Raw genomic sequence first — 11,985 nt, 5'->3', positions numbered from 1 at the left:
TCGAACTTGAGACCTCGGGTACCAACCATCAAACCCTTTAGTGTATAGTTTGTATAAATAGATATAATTAGTTTTGAGCTAATATAAAAATATATTTATAAGTTTTCAAAAGGCCAATTTGCATAAAAAATCCACTAATTTTGAGATTTTGCAAAAGTTGGCCACTATTTTGAATTTTGCAAATTCAGTCCAAATTTTAGGAAACTGACCAAAATATCCTTATTCTTTTTTTTTCTTTCCTTTTTTTTTCTCTCGTTTTTTTTTTTTCCTCTCTTCGACACCCTTTCACCTCCTTCATGGCCTTCGCGGCCCTTGGCGATTGTTACGAAGGCGGCGCCGCCTCCTCTTCTTCTTTCGCCTCCACCTCCACTTTCCGCCGGCGCTAGCATCAACGCTTGTGACAACATTGATGCCGGCGCCGAAGGAGGAAGATTCCGAGCGGGCGTGGGTGAGGGCGGAGTGGACGGAGGCAATAAGGTTATGGTCGAGGCTGTGCTTGTTGTCGCCCGTGAGGGTGATAACGAAGATGCGCCCGTGCTTCTTCAAGGAGCAAAAAAGATGCAGAGAGTAGAAAAAAAATAAAAAATAAAAAAATTAATTTTTTCCTTCTTGAAAGACTATTATGTATCGTCACTACCACAAAAAAGACCAATAACCAGAGTATAACCAGAGTTGCACTATTTCGAAGAATCTTGTATTGTTTGAGATGAACATTACACTCTTTGAAACGAAAATTGCACTCTTTGAAATAAAAGTTGTACTCTTTGGGTGAAAATTATACTGTTTGAGTGAAAATTGCACTCTACAACCTTCTCGCTTTGGAGGCCTACCACCCCATCATCATCTTAAAGCGGCCCCTCCTTATCACCCTCTTGGCCTACCTCTACGCTCTCGCTGCCCCCACCCGTTCAACCGTCCACGGGAAGAAATCCCTTATGTTCCCTCGACCTCCCGGACGTCCCCCGCCGCCTTTTCCCACATGCTAGTCCTTGACAACGAGAGAGAAGAGCACCGGCAAGGCACCGAGCTTGATCAGCGGGGGTCGATTGAGCGGGTAGAGCGTGACGCCGAAGAGCGCCTTGAGAGCGTCATTGATTAAGCAAGTAGGGGCCTCGAGGGCGCGGAGGAGTGCGAGGAGGAAGGCAAGGAGGGGCCGCTTCAAGACGATGACAGGGTAGTAGATCTCAACAGCGGAGAGGCTGTAGAGCGCAATTTCTCTCAAACAGTGTAATTTTCGTCCAAAATGTGTAACGTTTATTTCAAAGAGAGCAGTTTTTATCTTAAAAAGTGCAATGCTCGTCTCAAACAGTATAATTTTCTTGTGAAACGATGCAACCTTATCTTAACAATGTAATTTCATCTTCTTTTTTCTTTTTTCTGATTCTTAACCTTTCTTGTAGCAGCGATGATATGTAATGATCTTTTAAGAATTTTTTTTATTTTTATTTTTTATTCTCTTTTTTCTACCTTTAGCGGGCAACAACGAGTACTGTCTCAGTCATGACCTCATTATCTCCGTCCGCATCATCCTCACCCGTGCCAACTCCGAGTCCTTCCCCTTCGGCACCGGCACCAACGGAGGCGGAGGCGGAGGTGGAGGAAAAGGAGGCCGCCGCCTTTATTACCGTCGCCAAGGGCAGCGGAGGCGGTGGAGAAGGCCGTGAGGGTGGGAGAGAGAAAAAGAACAAGAGAAAAAAATAAAAGTATTTTGATTAATTTTCTAAAAATTCAGGCTGAATCTGTAAACTTTAAAATAGTGGCTCAAGTTTGCAAAATCTTAAAACTAATAAAATTTTATGCAAAAAAAAGGCTTTTATTTTAGATTCAAATTTTTACTTTTATTTTAGATTCAAAGTATAAATTTAACATTAACTTTAAATTTTGAATTTTTAAATTCGTATTTGAATTTTTAAATCTCTACTTGTCAAATTTAAAATTTAAAATTTAGATTTTAAATTTTAAATTTAAATTTCAACTCTCAAATTTTAAAATTCAAAATTTTAAATTTTAAATTTGAGATGAAATTTAAATTTTGATATTTCAGATTTTAAAACTTAAATTTAAAAATTTGAAAATTTAAAATTTAAAATTACAAGTTTTAATTTTCAAATTACAAAATTCTAATTTTATTTTAATTTTAAATTTCAAAATTTTAAAATTTAAATTTTAAATTCAAATTTTAAATTTTAATTTTAAAATTAAATTTTAAATTATTGTACTTTTTAATTTCAAATTTTAAAATTCAAATTTTAAAATTTGAATTTTAAATTTAAATTTTAAATTTCAAAATTTAAAATTTAAAATTTAAATTTTGAGTTTTGAAATTAAATTTTAAATTTTAAATTTCAAATTTCAAATCTTAAATTTGAAATTTGAAATTTAGATTTTAAATTTGAAATTCAAAATTTAAATTCAGTTTGGAAAAATTGAGAAATTTAAATTAGATTTAAAAATTCAAATTTAAAATTTTGAAATTTCATATTTATTTTTTGTACAATTTGAAATTTTAAAATTATACTTTTAATTCAAATTTAAATTCAAATTTTAAATTATTTTAACATAAAATTTAGTAAAAATATTAATATATGTAAGCATCAAAATTTTTTTACCAAACTATTTTAGAAAAATCATTTCAGAAAAATTATTTTATCTAAACTCAGCCAACGCCGTATAACTTTTCACCAAAATTAATTTTACAAAGCAAAATCACTTAAGCAAAAATATTACTTTTTTAGAAACTAGGCCAATCAGGCCCTATGTAATATTTTGGCCAATTTGCATAAAAAATCCACTTATTTTGGACTTTTGCAAAACCGGGCCACATTTTTCGTTTTTGCAGATTCGGTCCGCTTTTTCAGCAAACTGACCAAAATACCCTTATTACTTTTTCTCTTTCCTCTTTCTCTTTCTTCTTCGTTTCTCTCGTTCTTTTTTTTTTTTCTTGACCCGGCAGTAGTGGAGGCAGCGGCAAACGGAAACGGTCGTCTCGCTCTCACCTCATGCTCTCGCCCAATGAAGCCCTTTCCTCAGTCATCGTACCCCGCATCTTCCTCACCTCACGCTCCGCCAAAAGGCGCGGCAGGCCGCGACTTTTTTTTTTTGCTTTTTTTTTCTTTCTTTCCGACTCGTTCTCTTAACCGGTCTTCGACGAACGACGCGCGGGTCTGCGCGCCTTTCCCCGGCCCTTGGTCAGGCTCTCCCTTTCCCTCTCATTATTCCTGCGTCTCCGACGACGATTTATTGGCTCGGCGCGACGTCGACAACGGCAGGATAGAGTCACTGCTGCGGCTACAAGCCTCGGAGCGGGCGGTCCTTAGCGGCAGTCCGTCAACCCGGGCGCAGTAGCTGTTGGCAGAGAAGGTGACAAGAAAAATATAGAAAAAACAGAGAAAAGAAATAAAGATAAAAATTATAAAAAGAAGGATGAATGAAATTGGCATTCTTTAATTACAAAAAAATTATAATGGCACTATTTAATGTAAATCTGGCTTTAAGATAAAAATTAATCTTTGACGAAAATTAATACTTTTTTATCTTAAACTGCATCAAATTTTAAAGTGATATTTATACTGTTTCGCCTCTGTGTGCCTGTTTCCCTCTTGTTGCACTATTTCTCCTTTTGTTTACACAGAAATGGTGCAACAAGAGGAGAAACAGTGCAACAAGAGGAGAAACAATACAATAAGAGGAGAAGCTGCACCCTTTTAAGAGGAGAAACAGTGCAACAAGAGGAGAAACAGTATAAATATCTCTTAAAAGGGTGCAGTTTCTCCTCTTATTGCATTATTTCTCCTCTTGTTTACACAGAAATGGTGTAACAAGAGGAGAAACAGTGCAACAAGAAAAGAAACAGTAGATATATCTCTTCAAACAGTGCAGTTTCTCCTCTTGTTGTACTATTTCTCCTCTTGTTTACATAAAAATGGTGCAACAAGAGCAGAAACAATATGTATATCTCTTAAAACAGTGCAGTTTCTCCTCTTATTGTACTGTCTCTCCTCTTGTTACATTATTTCTTCTCTTGTTTATACAGAAATTGTGCAACAAGAGGAGAAACAGTGCAATAAGAGGAGAAACAGTATAAATATCTCTTAAAATGGTGCAGTTTAAAATAAAAAATAGTGTAACAAGAGGAGAAATGGTACAACAAGAGGAGAAACAGTGCAACTTTTGTTTAAAGAGTGTAACTTTCATCTTAATGGATACAGTTTACATCTGAAAGAGTGTAATAAGAAGAGAAACAGTGTAAATATCTCTCAAAGAGTGTAATTTTTATTTAAAGAGTGTAGTTTTTATCTTAAAGTTGCAGTTTACATCTTAAGTAGTGCAACTTATAATTTTTTTTATAGTTAACGATGCAATTTCATGTTCATTCTTCTTTTTATATAATTTTTTATCTTTATTTTTTTTTCTGTTTTTTCTATAATTTTTTTTTTGTCACCCTCTCTGCCAACAGCCACGGTGCTTGCGAAGACGCCGCTAAGGACCCCCGCTCCGAGCCTGTAGGGCCGCAATGACCTCCACGGTGTCGACGTCGGCGCCGGCAAAGATGCATCGTCGTCGGATGCGGCAGAGAATGAGGGAGAGGGAGAGATGAGAAGGGCGGGGAAGGACGAGAGAGGCGTCGTCGTCGGAGACGGTGGAGAAGAGTCGGGGAAAAAAAGTCGCGGCGCGGCCTTGGCGGGGTTGGAGGCGAGGAAGGTGGGGGGTGCGTAGACGAGGGCAAGGGCGAGGGCGAGGGCGAGGGCGAGAGAATGAGGGTTTCCGCCTCTGCTCTGCCGGCGAGAAAAAAAAAAGAACGAGAGAAACGAAGAGGAGAGAGAAAGAGGAAAGAGAAAAAGTAAAAAGGGTATTTTGGTCAGTTTGCTGAAAAAGCGGACCGAATCTGCAAAAATAAAAAAGGTGGCCCGGTTTTGTAAAAACCCAAAATAAATAAATTTTTTATGCAAATTGGCCTAATATTTTTGCAGAAATATAATAATGGCCATTACTTCTTTAAAAGAATAAAAAATTCCAAACTACGGTACAACGTGTGCGCATGACGAGATAACACGAAATATATATATTTTTTAAATTAAAATTTTCTATCTTATAACCGTTTCTGATAGAGCGATCAGAGGAGGCAGCGCAACATCCCCACCCCTCCTGCAAAAATCTAGGGTTAGGGTTAGGATTTCCTCTCCGCCTTCCCATCGAGCTTCCCGTAGGGTTTCTCCGCTCTGGGGTGCGGAGACGATGCCGCACCTCGTTCGGGACCGTCTCTTCTTCGGCAACATCGGCGACGCCGCCGACGTCCTCCAGGGCGGCGGCGGCGGCGGCGGAGGCGGGGAGTTCACCCACGTGCTCTCGCTCCTGAGCTCGGCGTCGATCTCCTTCTTCACGGAGTGGCGCCCCACGCTCTCTATCCCCACGGAGGAGATCTGCAAGGTCTACGCGGGCGGCGCCGACGAGTCGCCGAAGAAGTCGCTGGCGCCGGGGAAGCTCCTCTGCGCGCGCGAGCGCGCGGGGCCGGGCCTGAAGCTGGTGAGGATGGCGGTGCCGCTGAGGGATACGGAGGACGAGAACCTGCTGGATTACTTGGAGGTGTGCTTGGACTTCATCGACGAGGGCCGGAAAGAAGGGTCTGTGTTGGTGCATTGCTTCGCCGGCGTGTCGAGAAGGTACTAAATTGTTTTTATGGATAGCGTTTGGTTCTTCATATTTCATTGTAGGTTGTGCTGACAATTTAAATGTTGAATGATCTTACTGCCGTATAATATACTCATTGAAGGCTCGTCGTTTCGGCAGCAGAATTTCTAAGCTAGTGACAAGATTCTTTAATTAGAAAATTCTTGGAGTGATTTGTCTTCAGTAGCTTGTGATTAAATTCTTGTTTCTGCAACAAAATGTTTTTCTCCACAAAGTACAATACGATGTGCCGACGAACCAGACGAGCCAGAAGTTATGTAATGGTTGGTCCAGTTGCTGTCGTGGGATGAGGTTATGAGTGATGGATAAGGAAAGGCAAAATATTATAGAAGAAGATACTAATGCATTTAGTTATACTATGATTTAGTTGTTAATGTACAGATTTTTCAAATTGAATCTGTATCTTCTTTTTAGTAAGGAGCAGTTTGACCACGTTATATGGCAGACGAATATGGTGTATATTATAAATCATAAATGCATCCCACGTTATATGTGTAATGTTCGATTCATACATCCAATGGTTATTAACAATAGGATATTTGATTACTTAGCTGGATAGCCTTTTCGAATTTTATTGCATTGACATTATATCCTTTAGTAGGCTTTGGATTAATTCATGTGCTTGCATGTAACAAAGAAGGTGTGAGCCAGCTAAAAATTTGAGGCTCAAGGTAAGTCATCCAAGCCCTGGTTTAGAAAATAGGGTAGTAGATCTCATACTCAAGCTTATTCAAGCTACCTTGTAAGATGCGTTCAAAGTTTCTATCTGGGGAACAATAGCATTTTTTTCTTCTGAATTGACTCTAAAGAATCTTATAATTTGAAAGCCTTCTTGCCATGCTCAAACATCAAATCGCTTCATTGTCATTGCATCGTTAATGTTAGCAGCTTGCAAGTGCATGCAGATATTTTTGTTTTCCAGAATTTACAGTTTAAGATATTCGGATTTCAAAACTTAAAACTATGACAATATATAGGAGAAAAGTTTCAAGATTTGGTGAATTTTCACTTTTTAAATTTAGCCCATTTGTCTTTTATAAGATTTTCTAATTTTGCGGCACATTGGCTGATTGGCTCTATTACAGCCAGTTTTTAAACAAGACTACATCTTAGAAAAACTGCATCACATTATCTTTCAATTGTAACATAAATGTTATATTTCAATAGTAATATGTTACACTTATATCATTTATAATGTTGTTACCCATAATTACTCCTAAATAGAGAAAAGGGAAATATAAATGTCCATATGTCCATCCCTTACTTTTCTCACTAATCCTTAAACATGAATACCATTTAGTTACAAATATCTCTTTCTGTTAGCCCTTGTAGAGAAAATTTTTGTGGAATCTAAGAATATTCCATTTGCATTTTTATTTCCTTCTCCTTAACCCCCCTCCCCCCCTCTCTTTCTATATTTCATGTCTACATGCCTAACTTCCCAAAGAATATCCAATAACTTTTTTAACCTCCAATAACTTTGTTAACTTTTCCATTCTCATCCCACTGCCATCTCTCTCTCTCTCTCTCTCTCTCTCTCTCTCTCTCTCTCTCTCATATATGCATGTAAATGGTCGTGCACATACGCGCTCATGCAATCTCTCTCTTGTTCTTCTTGTCGCACTAAACCTACCTCCACTTGTCGCACCTCTTTCTCATGCCACTACCGCTGGTTGGTTGGGTTACCATTGATTATATCTGTTGTGGGATTGGAAAAAGGAAAGAGAGTAATAATTAGGAATAAATTGTCTCTGGAGTCTTGAATTTACTATTTTCGAGATCTTAATTGATTGAATATGATGAGAGGGACCTGCATGTAAAGAAAACTTATAACAAGGGACTAGTTGAGTTGTTTGGAAAAAAAAAGCAGTTTTTTAGCATGTCTAAAAATGGAGGGACTGCTATTAGTAGTACTAGACAAAATTTTGAAACAATGAAAAGGTTCAAATTTGACCTCAGCGAAAAGCTGTCTTATTTTCCACTTAATTATTTCCAATAGATACATCTTCATTTACCGTATTACTTTTTCTATTTTCATCACTAGTGCAACTGCCTAGTCAATTGCTTGGAGTGGGTGATAAGCCAATGTTTATAACTTTATCACACAATCAGCTAACTACTTATGTAGTACACTTAAGATGGGTAAGTGGTAGCAGATTGTGAAACTTATGTTCTAGCGCCTAATCTATTTGAATGAGTCCTAATCAGCCATTGTGGATGAGATCCTCGGCCTCCATGGTCATAGAGGGAGCAGCTAGGCACCTATGCGATGATTTTAAGAACCTTGAATGTGAACACCTATGTATGGATGTGGTGGTCACTGTAATTTTAAATTTTCATTAAGGATACTTTCTTTACTGATGGTATATTTCCTTAACTAATCGAGAAAGGTTGGTGGTACATCACTTGATATTTGCGCTGGTTTAAACTATGGATTTTTAAATTATATATTTAGCCCTAATCATGTTCATCTGGTGCTGTTTAGAATGGAAGAATCTTGATCAAACAGTTCCTATTGGTCATTTGATTTTCTTCATAGATGTATGGTACACTTGCTATTAAATTTCAAACTCCACTATTTTTCGTCGTTGTTATTTATTCGGACTGCAGGGACATGCTCATAAAGGAAATGCATGAAAAGTAAAAAAGTATGCAGGAGATCACTTTGTGGCCTCAATTATTTCGGGCTAAATGGAGTAAGATGGATTTAGTTTTTTTCTTTATATAGCTAATACAGCATGAGATTTGACCGTGGTGTGAACTTCTGTTTGTAGAAGCTTGACGTCATTTTCGTGTGTGTTTGCATGTGTTCTTGAGATTGTGCCAGTGAGTAGAGTATGTAGTTTCAGTCATGGTGCTATCTAAGTTGTCTAATCTAAATGGAAATTATTTTACGTGATGTGTTACTCTTTTAATTTGATGGAGGTTGTAATATAGCTCTCAAGCTCTAGCTCTTGTCAAATTTCTTTTGGAATTCAGTTTTGTATTCTGAGTGGTCAATCAGATGTATATTGCTTAGGTGTGTTCTTGCTGTATTTTTCTTGCAACAGCATATCATAAATGGGGCAATATTTCTTGTCCTCGGTTAAAAATCTAGTTGACCTTCATCTATTTTCTTGATTAACTGTATATATCCTCTTCTTTACATACGTCTTTTGTGTATTTCTGTGTTTTGTTGCAGTGCTGCGATTGTTATTGGATATCTTATGAGAACAGAACAGAAATCTCTGGAAGGTCTGAACTCTGAGAAAACGTTTCTGTTACTTCAAAACTTCTGCTCAAGATCATTATTAGTTTCTTTGTACATCTATTTGACTATACCACACTTTTGAACAAAGATAGAGATAAGCTTTCGGGATACTCTTTTGGTAACGTGTTGCTGTTTCTTTTGCTTCAGATGCTCTCGAGTCCTTGAAGGAAAGTTGTGAATTTGTTTGCCCAAATGATGGCTTTTTGGACCAGGTTAGACTTATTCATATATGATGTTTGTGGCACCTGAAAGAATTTTAGTATAGGAAATTTATAGGCTTCTTATCTGTTGCAGTTAAAAATGTTTGAAGAAATGGGTTTTAAAGTAGATACTGCTAGCCCTATTTACAAGCGCTTCCGCTTGAAAATAATAGGTGAGTTTTCATCTCATTGGTTGGATATACCATCTTGATAACGTTATAGAGGATAATCTAGCATAACTAGTTTGCGTAAGATCTTTTTACTTCTTTGTTTTTTCCAATTGGATTTAGATAATCTCAAGTCCTAATTGGATGTTTCTTACAACTTCCCTTTCTGTTAACAAAGCTTTCCAGTTTATCTTGCATGTCGAGATGAATGCCATGTTAGGTCCAATCTTATTGAAAGGCAAATGAATGTACAGCATTTGAACACTTACACAGTTGCACACTAGCTTCACCGGAAAATTGTTATGAGATAGTTCACGTCAAGAATTGTTGACTGTTGAAAAATTTAGTTCGAGTCAGATTTATTTTGTTAGGTCTGAGTTTAGAACAGATCTCTTTGTGTTTTTTTACAGTCAGCCAAATTTGAGTTAGCTATTCATTATTCATTTCTTTAACTTTGACTGGCTTATGAATATAAGTTTCACAACTTGTTCATTAGTGCTGTGAGTCAATCATTGAGTTGTGACTGCCGCACACCAAAAAGTCTTGTTTGTTTCTTCTAAGAATGAACACTGGACCATGATGAAATGTGGGAATGTTGATGGAGATTCACAGAGTGTATTTATTTCCATCTGCATGTGTGGACCTCTAGCTCTGAGTGTTGTTCACTGTAGTTATACTCTTGTCTCACTTGCGTATTAGTGGGTAACTACAATAAACTACCTTCGGTGAGATCAGACCATGAAAGTGTCTTTTCTAACGATCAGGAGATCAGTTTCTCTGAGCATTCTGGGTTAAGTGCATTAATTAGTCCCTGAACTTCTGATGAATAGTTTTTTGGTTTATTATGCTTTTGGTTGATCAGGTTGTAGGTGAACATCCTGTTCGTTCAAAATGAGAAAGTTTGAGTATTATAAGGTTTCACTGCATGTCAGGATGGCAGGTTTTCTATTTTATTTATCATTGTTTTTCTGACACCACTACCTTCTTAGAACTTGCTTCTTTCAATCAACTTTCAAATACTTTTTCACTTAGTTTAACATAAATATAATTCATACTTGCTTGTTCCACCGTTCCTCTTCTTTAGTTTGTATTCACAACTGCTTTTTCTGCTTTGTAGTAAGTTGATGGATGCCATTATGGCTTTTCAGGTCAATCTTATCAACTAGGAGCAAAGATAGATGGGTCCATATTCGAAGCTGATCCTGGTCTCTCCTCAGAGCCCAACTTTTGTGCAGATGCCCCTAAGGAGAGCGAACAGAAAACTGCTTATCGCTGCAAGAAATGCAGAAGAATTGTGGCCTTGGAGGAAAATGTTGTTAGCCATGTACCTGGTGAAGGGGAAACAAGCTTTGAATGGCATAAAAGGAAAAGTGGCAACCCCTTTAACAGGTTTCAGGAGAAAGAATGCTCTTCTTTTTTTGTCGAGCCTCTCAAGTGGATGACCTCAGGTAAAATCATTTTCTGCAATTTTCTTTTCCGAAAAAAGTAAGTTTCGGTTCTGTGTAGATAATCAAGCTTCATATCTTTTATAAATTCAAATAAGCAAGCTATAGTTCAGTGAGTAGGATTGATGAAGACAAGAAGTAATCATGAATACTCAGAATTCGTTGCTTAAAATTCTGCTGCCTTGTTAAGTATTTTAAATAATAGGACACAAACTTAAATTTTTGCTGCTTTAATAATTTTATATCTTCTAATATTTTGGTTCTTGCAACAGTTAAAGATGGTGCTTTGGAAGGAAAGTTATCTTGCATCCATTGCGATGCCCGCTTAGGATATTTCAACTGGTCCGGCATTCAATGCAGCTGTGGCAGCTGGATTACCCCAGCCTTCCAGATTCACAAGAGCAAAGTCGATATAAGCACAACTTAGATCAAATTCGGCCGGAAATAGAGGATTTGCCATGCCTCGTCATGGAATATAGTAGAATTTGTGATAATCTTTCTGAGTCTTTGATCTTCATCGTTTAATATGATCTCGAGTTATTTGGTCGCTTAATTCCCTGCAGAAATTGTTGCCTTGGAGCAATATAACAGAAACTGCCCTTATACATGTCACCAAAACTGCATCGATTTTTTACTGACATGCAGTTGGGCCTTTGTAAGAGTGACTTTTTGAAGTGCGTGTGGTGTATTGTCAAGAGGTAAAAAAGAAAAAAAAAAAAGAAAAAAAAAAGAAAAAAAAAGAAGAAAGAAACTATATTACAAAGTTTTTTTTTTGTATAATGTGGATTGGTATATTTCTGATTCACCAGAACTTCGGGAGGAGGGTTTTTCATTGTTTCAGCTTTCTCTTTTGCTCTTGGTGTCAACGATTTTACCAGTGAATTGTTCGAGTTGTTGAGATGCGGGAGTTGTGGCTTTCATTTGGCGTAAAGATTCTTATCGTTGATATTCTTGGTAAATTCTCGTCGCATTGGCTCGTTTTGTCCCAACAATTGCTTCAAGCATCTCTACAACCACGTTGGTAGTAAGATACGTTAGGGTTTGTTGTTCGCCCTAGCGTTATCTTCTGATGAAATGTTGATTAAGTAGAATTTTTCTTCTTACTATTATTTTGTTAAAATGTCTGTACCCCAACTGTCTGCTGAGTGCTGCAGCAGCAGAACCACTTCCAGGCTCTGTGGTTTAAACTGTGCCTGTGAAAATGCATGGCTGCTACAGAAGCTAGACCTAACAGA

General features: G+C 37.4%; 2 protein-coding genes across 2 annotated transcripts; one reads left to right on the top strand and one right to left on the bottom strand.

Moving 5' to 3' along the window:
* LOC109719704 lies at positions 295-3,034 on the bottom strand. The gene is made up of 3 exons (XM_020246486.1): positions 2,997-3,034; positions 1,013-1,199; positions 295-540 (listed from the first exon to the last, which is right to left on the bottom strand). Exons 1-3 carry the CDS (start codon positions 3,032-3,034, stop codon positions 295-297), a joined length of 471 nt encoding a protein of 156 aa, XP_020102075.1.
* LOC109719153 (dual specificity protein phosphatase 12-like) lies at positions 5,095-11,648 on the top strand. The gene is made up of 6 exons (XM_020245698.1): positions 5,095-5,660; positions 8,870-8,922; positions 9,086-9,150; positions 9,233-9,311; positions 10,454-10,753; positions 11,023-11,648. The coding sequence occupies exons 1-6, from the start codon at positions 5,236-5,238 to the stop codon at positions 11,175-11,177; spliced, it is 1,077 nt and encodes a 358-aa protein (XP_020101287.1). The 5' UTR covers positions 5,095-5,235; the 3' UTR covers positions 11,178-11,648.

The sequence above is a fragment of the Ananas comosus genome, linkage group 13 (assembly GCF_001540865.1).
Source record: "Ananas comosus cultivar F153 linkage group 13, ASM154086v1, whole genome shotgun sequence".
NCBI classification, from domain to species: domain Eukaryota; kingdom Viridiplantae; phylum Streptophyta; class Magnoliopsida; order Poales; family Bromeliaceae; genus Ananas; species Ananas comosus.
Note: the sequence above shows the minus strand (reverse complement) of the source record. Positions and strands in the feature narration are given on the sequence as shown.

Excerpts from the sequence above, each read along its gene's own strand:
- LOC109719704 (XM_020246486.1), bottom strand. The coding sequence starts at position 3,034 with ATGACTGAGGAAAGGGCTTCATTGGGCGAGAGCATGAG. Across the intron at positions 1,200-2,996 it reads TCATTGGGCGAGAGCATGAG|CCTCTCCGCTGTTGAGATCT; the intron begins GTGAGAGCGAGA and ends TGCGCTCTACAG. Across the intron at positions 541-1,012 it reads TCAAGCTCGGTGCCTTGCCG|AAGCACGGGCGCATCTTCGT; the intron begins GTGCTCTTCTCT and ends TGCTCCTTGAAG.
- LOC109719153 (XM_020245698.1), top strand. The coding sequence starts at position 5,236 with ATGCCGCACCTCGTTCGGGACCGTCTCTTCTTCGGCAACATCGGCGAC. Across the intron at positions 5,661-8,869 it reads TTCGCCGGCGTGTCGAGAAG|TGCTGCGATTGTTATTGGAT; the intron begins GTACTAAATTGT and ends GTTTTGTTGCAG. Across the intron at positions 9,312-10,453 it reads CTTCCGCTTGAAAATAATAG|GTCAATCTTATCAACTAGGA; the intron begins GTGAGTTTTCAT and ends ATGGCTTTTCAG.